This window comes from Pinus tabuliformis, chromosome 2_1 (genome assembly GCF_031772625.1).
Source record: "Pinus tabuliformis cultivar Carrire ecotype Pingquan chromosome 2_1, CPIR1, whole genome shotgun sequence".
Lineage (NCBI taxonomy): Eukaryota > Viridiplantae > Streptophyta > Pinopsida > Pinales > Pinaceae > Pinus > Pinus tabuliformis.
In genome coordinates, this window is record NC_142299.1 from 543384499 (window position 1) to 543395286 (window position 10788).

General features: G+C 35.6%; 2 protein-coding genes across 2 annotated transcripts; both read right to left on the reverse strand.

Moving 5' to 3' along the window:
* Nucleotides 1-5041: 5041 nt before the first annotated feature.
* On the reverse strand, nt 5042-6084 carry LOC149201438 (G2/mitotic-specific cyclin S13-7-like). Its single transcript, XM_089401272.1, has 5 exons — nt 6052-6084; nt 5776-5937; nt 5517-5576; nt 5324-5422; nt 5042-5146 (listed from the first exon to the last, which is right to left on the reverse strand). The coding sequence occupies exons 1-5, from the start codon at nt 6082-6084 to the stop codon at nt 5042-5044; spliced, it is 459 nt and encodes a 152-aa protein (XP_089257398.1).
* A 1167-nt stretch (nt 6085-7251) lies between these two features.
* LOC149201439 (cyclin-B2-2-like) lies at nt 7252-9633 on the reverse strand. Its single transcript, XM_089401273.1, has 6 exons — nt 9497-9633; nt 9301-9358; nt 8958-9014; nt 8453-8557; nt 8269-8358; nt 7252-7434 (listed from the first exon to the last, which is right to left on the reverse strand). The coding sequence occupies exons 1-6, from the start codon at nt 9631-9633 to the stop codon at nt 7252-7254; spliced, it is 630 nt and encodes a 209-aa protein (XP_089257399.1).
* Nucleotides 9634-10788: the final 1155 nt, after the last annotated feature.

A 10788-nucleotide genomic window follows, 5' to 3' on the forward strand; every position in this document is an offset into this window, starting at 1 on the left:
ACATTTTTCTAATGACCGTGGACTACTTGCATTCGAACCATATCCTTCATCGAGATCTGAAGGTTAATTTTTTGCACAGCTTGTCATCTAAGTCTTTTCTACTGTTTCCTAAAAAGGACATTACTAATTTAATCATGTAGTTTGAGAACTATTAACATGAATCAAATGTGATGCTATTTTCAGTGCTCAAATATTTTCTTGACAAGGGAACATGATATCCATCTTGGTAAGCGTTGAACATTTAGTTCTGGTCACAAATTTCTATATTTTTAATAAATACCCACACTGTAAATAAAGTTGTCAATTTTTTTTTTTTGTGAAAGGAGAATATCAACTGTTTAAATTAGTCTAATGAATCTGCAGGAGACTTTGGATTAGCCAAGAGGCTGAATGAGCACCACCTTCTTATGTGATTTTGTTTTTGAAGACTTCATGCTATTATCTTTATTCATGGCTTAAGTGTGCTTTATGTTCAGTTTAGACTTACAAATACCATATTATATGTATAATTTGGTTGAAAAGTGTTGAGCATTGGTTTTCCTTTAAGTGTTTTTTTTTTTAATTTAAGTGAATGGTATGTGTCAGCGCTGTAACACTAATTTACACATTTTTTCAATTATTTTTGGAATTTTAGTTTAAAGTGTTCTAAAGCACATCTTTGCATGGCCATATTTTAGGTTGATTCTTATATTGTATGGATTGTGTCAAGCTGTTATGATATAAACCAAAGCATAGTATTTATCATTATGCAACTTAAACATAAAGATAAAAAAATATCACATTTATGTTAGTGACTTTGTGAAATTCTATTTGGTTTTTTAAGTATGGCTATGTAAAATTGTCTGAATTTCTTGATCGTTTATTTCTAAATTGCTGATTTTTAAGATATTGTATTTAAGTAATTTAGAATAACATTACAACAAAAGTGAATAATCTCATACACTATTAAACTTTTCTTCTAACATAACAAGATGTATGATATGATCCTATGATGTTTTGTCCATGCTTGAAAAAATTGTCTGGGAGTTAGACATCCGTAGATTTGTTTGATTGAATTCCAAATATTTTGAAATAAATTTTCATTTTTTCAATTGTTCTACAATGAACATTGTGTTTAAAGAATAACTTTTTCTTTTTCCAACTACAATACAAGTTCATATGTTTGGGGAGGATGTTGGATGATAATGGCAGCCAAATACATGTTTCCTATAGTGTTTGACAGGTTTTCAAAATGAAAAAAGCTAAAAAAATCGGAATTAATGTCTAGTTATTGTTACATGACACTCTAATTGGACAGTCTCCTGTCATGAACCGTTGGTCGTAATTACCTCTTGTTTTTTGAATGCATTTTCTTTGCAGGTTGTGAGAACTCCAAATTATGTGTCTTGAGCTTCTAGCAGATATCCCTTATGGATTCATGTCTGACATTTGGTCACTGGGTAAATATTTCCTCCTCTTGTTTAGACCTTGCTGTTGAGCATAATTGCATTTTTTTTTATTTAATGTTCATCCCTTCTTTTTTTTAAACTCTTTAAATTTGGAGCTAAATATTTTGCAAGATGTTGCATTTTTTTATTTAATGTTCATCCGTTCTTTTTTTTAAACTCTTTAAATTTAGAGCTCAATATTTTGCAAGATGTTTGATACATGAAATCACTGCACACAGGCCAACATTTAAAGCATTTGTAAGTTTCTACTATACAAATGTTACTTTCCTAGTTTAACTATTAACAAATGTTCCACTGAATTCATATTTGATTGTAAAATACAAAGTGTTCTAAGGGCCTTTTGTGCCCAGGTATTGAACTAGTATTTGATTGATTAATTTAGCTAGGGTTTCATTATAAATCGTTGATCCACTTGTCAAAGATGTAGTAGACATTTTTCATGGGAAGTGGATTGGGGATCGTGGAGATTTATTTTAGCAGACCTCTATTGGTCTAAGAGTTAGGAATTTGAGTCATGCTTGAAAAGTATTTAAGGACATAAGATAATGCTTAAGAAGGTCAATTTTCAAAAGGGTTTATATAAAGGTATACATGTTGTCTTAAGTCTCCATTTGAGTGAGTTGGATTCGATGGATAGGCTCTGGTTATGTATTGGATTATGTTATGACAAGGATCTATTTTAGAGGGGTTTTCTTCCATGTTCTAGGGTTTCGCATTATAGACCACGTGTGTTGTAATCTTAGTATGTTTATAAGTGTTATGGTTCTTTTAAGGTTATTGTTTTCTTATTGTTGGGACTTTATACCATGTTGGTGATAATGGACATATCATGTTAATGTTAGACTCTATAGTACACTTGTCATTCTTTGATTATAAATTTGTTTACATCAACATTAGGTGTTGTCTTTAATGTCTATGAGCATCTCCTATGAGCATCTCCAACATGCTCCAGTAGGTGCAAAGAAAAAATAAAAAGGGAAGATTAATGGTGTATAAGAGAAATAGAAATTCTCATGAAAGAAAAAGTCTAACTAAAATTCTAAAGAACAAATTAATACTTGAATGGGAGAAAATAATGTTTCATACAAATAAAAGTTACGAAAATTGTACTTTTGTTAGGTGGTGCATCTAGGATCTATGAGAGTAAGAGAATTAATACCATTGGCTATGCCGATTGATTTTTAAGATAGCTTGGTCTCTACATCTCGATAAATTTTGTTTTGTATTGGCACTCACAAGGTGCTACTACTTATGTTTGTGTTGGAAACAAGTGTTTTAAATGTATAATTGTGTAACCCTAAGAGTTAAAGAATATACATATTACCTTTGTATTTTATAATATATAAATATAATTCAGGTATTTATTTTGTTGGTTTGTGTTATATTCTTTCCACGACTAGCCTATGCAGTTAACCAAGGCGTTAGAGGCGGGGCATGGCCCCCCCTTCATTGCACCGATTGCGTAGTGTGGGGGGGGGACAGAAGCCCCCCCTGTCTAGGTAATTTGAGGGGGACGGGGGGGACAGCAGCCCCCCCTGTCTAGGGAATTCGAGGGGGACGGGTAGCCCCCCTCTACGGGGTCCGAGGCAGCACCCCAAGGAATTTTTTTTGGACCCTATATTAGGTTGGGCGGACCTACCTATGGTTTTGTGCATGGTTTTCACACATGGTTTTGGACGCAATGGTTTTCAGTCCATGGTTTTGGATGCGATGATTTTTCAGTCCATGGTATTGGATGCTTTGGCATGTATAAATATGTATTGTAACATTGAAAGGAGCTTAATGAAAAATCAAGCTGGTAGTCTCGGTTTTGGGATCCAGGGGAAATCTTTGTGTATATGTGTTATGCTCTCGCATTGTTTATTTTCTGTGTTTTAGAATTCGTATGAAGGTAATTTCTGTATGGGGTTAAAACCTACAAATTTTAGAATCATTTCCCCATAAACTGTCTCACACAACTTACAAATAGTAACTACGACATTGAATTTTTATTGATGTTGACACTACTACATGTCGGGGGTTTTAAGACAATATTTGAGTCAGTTGTCTTAACTTAAGACAAAAAGAAACTTGTGTATTGTCTTAAATATTGTCTCTAAGTGGGTGTCTCAAAAATTTGTCTCTATAAAGACAATATAGAACACATACTATTATTGTCTCTATAAAGACAAGAATTATTGTCTATTAAGAGACAATTTTATTTGTCTCTCTAGAGACAATTTCATTTGTCTCTCTAGAGACAACTTCATTTGTGTCTCTTTAGAGACAATTACATTTTTGTCTTTTTAGAGACAATAGCTGAGATTAAAAACATATTGTCTCTATAGAGACAATATGTCCATAATTCAAACTATTGTCTCTCTAGAGACAATATAAAAAATTATTTAAAAAAAAATAAATGTCCATAATTCAAACTATTGTCTCTCTAGAGACAATATAAAAAATTATTTAAAAAAAAATAAATAAAATCATTTTGAATGTCTGCTGGTCATGCCTTCCATTATGTCTATCGATCCGAATAATTTTCTTAGCCTGAATAGAAGATTCTTCAACCACGCTTCTGTATTCTGCTCTATAACCATGAGGCCTCTTGTTTTGGCCCCATTGTAGGAGAATATCTCCTCGTTCTGCAACGCAATGCCTTGAGGGCTGGTTTTCTTGGCTAGTCTTTCTATCTTCACTCTTCTCACGGAACGGTTCCAGAATGGAGTTTACATATTCGAGAGCTTTCTGGTGGTTCCCGTTGCTGCTTGTCGATGACCCTCCTTTCGTCCTTACTGTCTTTCCTTCCAAAAGGGTACTGGGATGGATCCCATTTAAAATCCTTCCATTCTCGAGGTTTTCTTCCTTCTTGCATAGTTTCACGTGTGTCTTTTTTGCATTACTCATCGGCATAGAATCTGTGCTAGCCCATTGATATCTGAACAGAGGAATAACGGGCATAACATAAATTTTTGGCCACAGATTTAGTTTGCAGGTTGAACAAGACAAAATATATGCAACAGAGCTTCATTTTAGAACATATAGGCCACCTTCAATTAGACTCAAAAAGTAAATCTGGTGCACATATTCATCAGTTGTTGGAATTGCAATTGTCTTCAGCAGATAACTTTGCAGGGCTTAAAAAAGCAACATAGCCAAAAAATGGATCTGAATACTTCTTATGAACAGCTCTCAGCTTATTTCCTCCCGCATTTAGGTAAAAATCAACAATGAAATACGCACATTCGCTGGAAGAATGCACATAAATGTTATTACCTCAATGTACAGAGTTAACAAAATGTGCGTACGCCTCCAGACGCTTAGTATGCGCCTTATTATTAGATAAAGATTCAATTCAGATAGGGTGTTAGTAGCTGAGTTCCAACATATAGTTGATCAAGACAGAATGTTCTGGTTGTAGCTGATCAACAATGCCTGCCTGTAATTGATGAAGAAATCTAAAATGTTCAGGAGTAGGATTTATTTAGAAGGGTAAAATCACTAAAAGCATGATGCTTTAAAAATTTTAAGGCTTACTTCAGGTCTGCTTCAGAGTAGCCTGTATGAAGGGTAAGTGTTTTTTTCCAACACGGATCCTTCCTCAAAGTGTATCAAGCAGTGTAGACAGCAGCAACAACAAGCATTGATGGACTGTACTTGCACATTATGTACTGAAGAAAACACAGTTCAACCAAGAAGAATGCCAGATTTTCCATCTGAATAATAGATAGTACGACTTGTCAGTACAACAGGGTATTATTATGAATACAATGAAGAAAAGTAATTTAAAACATGAATGCTAGATTTTATGAGGCATTTTCAAAAGTAGAATTGATCAATGCCACACAGGCTGCTTTCAACAATATAAAAAGTGGTGTCATTCAAAACTTTACCACTTTGTTGGAATCAGCTGCCTTTAGAAACCTGAGGAGGAATACATATGGAGTGGGAATTGTAAGCTTGAAGTTAAGTTGCTTTAATATCATAGACTCCTGCAAAGAGTTATTATCAATTGATCAGTCAATCTGAATGTTTGGAGACTATGTTGCAATCAATGACAAAGAATTATCAGTTAGAGCTAATTACCATGGCCACCATCTGTTCTGGCGTGCATTCATTTGGGAAGATGCGGATGAAGTCATTGACCTGTAGCCAAGTATAAACTAGCTCTTATCAATATTGTGTTACCTATTATAATATAATTTTTGTGCTGATTCCAGCATAAAGCGTAATCTTTTGTAGGAGTAGATATTGCTGGTGTATGTACTTTTATACAACCAACAAAGTGTTCTTTTAATTAGATATATACACATCCTTTCTTACATATGTCAGCAAGTCATCGTACCTGTGGAGGATGGACTTCTTCATATTTGCTAGCTATAAACATTGCAGCGATAGCAAGTAATGGCAAATTCTTCCTTGCAATACTCTGAATAGAAAGGTATCTGTCAATGATGTTCACAATGAGATACAGCGTCTCTGGCATTAATTCCAATTCCAGATGCACCTGAAAATTTTAAGATTTTGATGTCAGGCCTAAGAGATAGACCATATAAATCTCTTTTAGATCTAGGTTTGACAGCAAATGGAAGTTGGAACTAGCATAGGAACAAATTTGTACCTCCACCAACCAATCGATCACGACTACCCTCATCTTTGCGTTGATCTTAACCCGATTTCTCATATAATCTGGAGGTACACAACTCATGTCTTGGGCATACATGAATGCCAAATTTTAGTTAAGGAAAATAAAACTTTACCTTCACCCTAACAAGAAACTACAATCATTGACAGAGAAACATACCTCAATTGTCATGTAGAATTTGTATATATCTTCAACGTATTCAACAACTGCCAATTGGTTTTCAATGTTTCCATCATCAATGCTAGGAAGCACCTGATGGGAATCCCTGAATGCATCCTGAAATACATTCATCAAGATTATTAATCATTTTCAGCCGACTTACATCATAAATAAACACAACACTAACTTGAGGCTATCAAGATAACTAATCATTTTCATCCAACTTACAACATGACTAAACACAAAGCTATCTTAAGGTTATAAAACTTGCTAGTAATTTGGAGTGGACATGGATACTCTTTGGTTTGTGTATATTTGTTGAACAAGAACAAGAAAAGTATAAGAGAGTGACGCAGACCTCACTTTGAGATGTTAGCATTGCATTCTTTGGTTTGTGTATATTTGTTGAACAAGAACAGGAAAAGTATAAGAGAGTGACACAGACCTCACTTTGAGATGTTAGCATTGCAGTCAATGATGGTGCAGTGTGTTTCCTGGCTTTCAGTTGGCTAGGTCTTTCTAATCCCCCTTCTTGTGCACTTAAGTCAATGTTATCACTAATACAAATGACAACGTCATTACTGGTGGTGCAACTGTCATCATTGGGTAAGTTGGCAAGGCATAAAAAAGCAACATAGCCATGACATGGATCTGAATACTTCTCATAAATATATCTTAGCTCATTTCTTCCTGCACTTAAGTGGAAGTCAACCATGAAGTTTTCACATTCCCTAGAACAAGCAAATCAAATGTTATTCCTTAACAACGTGCAGGGTTAACTAAATGTGCACACACCCCAGACAGTTTGATGTGCACATTTGTCAATTCCCATATGTAGAATTAGATACAATTTTAGACAGGTTGTGAGTAAATTAGTGTTGTAGCAGGTCCACTAGGTTTTGGATATATATAATCTACAGATTGCATAATTCATGGAAATTCCTAAGATATTTAGGAGTAAGTATCCTTTGGAAGGTTAAACTCATTAAAAGCATGGTGCCTTGAAAACTAGAAGACTTACTTGAGATCTTCTTTTGAGTAGCCTATGTGAAGAGCAAGTGTTTTACTCCAACATGGATCCTTCTTCAAAGTGCATTGAGCAATGTAGACAGCAACAGCAGCAGGGATTGATGGACTGTATTTGATCATTTTGTAATGAAGCAAACACAACTCAACCAAGTAAAATGATAGATTTTCTATCTGAACCATGCGATAATACATTTTAATTTTTAACAGTAAAGGAGACGATTATTAGGAAATACAATGAAGAAAAGACATTTAAACCAAAATCTCATTTTTCCAGAATAATTTTGAAAGTCAATTTGATCAATACATCAAAAGATTATTCTGACAATACAAAAGAAACAGTGGAGTTCATCACTTTACCACTCTGTCAGGACCAACTGCCTTGAGAAACCTGACAAGGAATACATATGGAGTGGGAACGACAAGATTGAATTCCAATTGATTTAATATTGTATGCTCCTTCCAAGTATCATTATCAATGTATCACTCACACTGAACCTTTAAAATCTATTGTAATTAAATGAAATAGAAAGATATTAGCTAGAGATAATTACCATGGCTACTATCATTTTGGATGTGTATTGGTATCCTGAGATGCAGATCAATTCATTGACCTGTAACCAAGTATGAATTGATTCTTCTTATGTCAATTTTCAACAGCCAACCAGGTATTCTATAAATTAGATATATGCAAAAGGTTTCCTTATAGTCATGCTTATGGATGTCAGTAAGTCATCCTACCTGAGGAGTGCAGGTATCTTGAAATTTGCAAGCTATAAACATTGTAGCGATACCCACTAATTGCAATTCCCACTTCTTAGCAATATAATAGAAAGGTATCTATCCATAATGTTTACAGTGAGATACAATGTTTCTGGCATTAGTTCACATTGTGATGCACCTACAAAATTTAATATTTCGAGGTAAAGCCTAAGAAATTACCCACATAAATTTCTTCTAGATCCAACATTCGCAACAAACGAAGTTAGGTTAGGAACTAATTTGTACCTGTATCAACCAATCAATCAGGGTTGCCCTCATTGTCTCATTGATTTCATCCTGCCTTTTCATATAATCTAGAGGTACACGGCTCATGTTCTGGACATACGAGACTACCAATGATTACTAAATGAAAATTAAAAATTTACCTTCACATTCACACAAATCTCCAATCATTGATAGAGAAACATACCCAAATCTTCTGATAGGACTTGTATATGTCTCCAACATATTCCGCAACTGCCAATTGGTTTTCGAGGTCTCCATCATCAATGCTAGGGAGAACCTGTTGAACGTCCTAAAATACCCCCATCAAAACTATTAATCATTTTTATCCAAACTACATAATAGATAAACATAAATCAATCTTACAACTATAAAACCTCTTAGTAATTGGGCGTGGATGTGGGTACCTTTGGCTAATATATATTTGGATTTGAGCGAGTACATAAAACAGGAAAAGTATCAGAAAACTAATAAACTTAATCAATAAGACAGACCTCACTTTGAGGTGTTAGCACCGCAGTCTGTGACTGTGCTATGGGTTTCATTGCTTTGAGTTGGCTAGATGTTTGTAATCCCCCATCTTGTGCACTTGAGTCTACGCTATCACCGATAGAAACTACATTATCCTTCTTTCTAGTAGTGTCATTCTCAGCCTTCCTTCTGACAATTCGCCTCTATTTGTTTCCCCATACGACCTTTGCCTCTGCTTTGGCTCCTGCCTTAACAACAATATCATCTGCTTGGAATTGCTGGAATCAAAATGGGAAAATTAAAGAGTGATATTCCATGCTTGGGCTCACAAAAAATAGAGAACAAAATGAGTCCCATGAAATGAAAACAAAGAGAAACAAATTAAACATGCCCAGAAAAACAGAATACTAGGCAAGAAGATCGAAAAAGTAGGTGGCTGAACACATAGGTTTTTCCTGGTTGCTAGTTCAATTCCCCAGAAGATTGTCCTTTATAAACAGTAGACCTAGTTCTTTACAAAAAAACAATAATTCAGCTTGCTTAATTGACTCTGATTAAACTTACCTGAGTGTTGGGATTGGCTCCCTTGTTGGTATTGACAACCAAGTTTACTCTAGACCTCCTGAAACATTAGTCAATCCAATAGTGTAGGACTTGACATTAGAAGCAGAGGCCACCAAATAGAAAGAAACAAAAACCCAACAACAAATTGATTCAATTTATACATCTAAAGGATAATAAATAACATAAAACAACATACTCCATCACCACATCTTTGTTGATATTGCATTTGGGGTTCTGAGCTCCCACCACATTGCCAATGTCTCCTAACACCTTCCTATTATTGTTGCCTTGCTGTGCTTTTTGATTGGGTGCAACCATTGCAAGGCCTGCCATTTTGCACGCACATGATTTCATGGAAAAACAAAATAAAAAATCAGCTTAAAATGCAGTTTTTCTATGGGTCTTCAAAACATGGGCTTCAACCCTTCATATTCTCTGCATCTAGGCCCATGCATTTTCATCTTCTAATTTCTTTTTTTCAGCGTACTTCTCCATCCATTCCAACATAAAGTCAGAATTGTATGCAACATACAAATGTAATGCCTCCCACTCCTTCGCATCTACAATGATTTTTTTTTTTTTTCGTTCAATGAATTAATAATTATTTAAAGCCATGTAATATAAAACTTAAGATACAAATAACTCCTAACATTTTTTTATACCTTTTATCCTCTTTGAAGTCCCTTCTCCCTCTAATTTTTCTCCTTCAAATGATTGATATTGGTTATAATTCCATAATCGTGGAGCTTCAAGATGCAATTGAGGTAAGTACTAACTCAAATGAACCATGGCTTGGAAAACCTACGAAACGAATGGAGACAAGTTATGCCTGAGAGCATTCGCTGAAATAAGTTCGTGAGTCCTTCCATCTCTTTTATGGCTCTATCATCATGTTAGACCCGTGGGATTGACGAAGAGGGTAGGGTTGGCTATACTGGAAACTCCAGGCTGAGATTATATAAAGCAAATGGAGACAAGTTATGCCTAGAGATGATGCTGAATCAACCTTGTCCACAAGGGAGCTATAAGTAATGCAACTATGAATCTCATGGAGAGTTTGATCCTGGCTCAGGATGAATGTTGGTGGCATGCTTAACACATGCAAGTCAGACAAGAAGTGGTGTTTCCAGTGGCGGATGGGTGAGTAACGCGTAAGAACCTGCCCTTGGGAGGGGAACAACAGCTGGAAACGGCTGCTAATACCCCATAGGCTGAGGAGCAAAAGGAGGAATTCGCCCAAGGAGGGGTTCGCGTCTGATTATTTAGTTGGTGAGGCAATGGCTTACCAAGGCAATGATCATTAGCTGGTCTGAGAGGATGATTAGCCACACTAGGACTGAGACACGGCCCAGACTCCTATGGGAGGCAGCAATGGGGAATTTTCCGCAATGGGCGAAAGCCTGACGGAGCAATGCCGTGTGAAGGCAGAAGGCCCACGGGTCATGAACTTCTTTTCTCGGAGAAGAAAAAATGACGGTATCTGAGGAA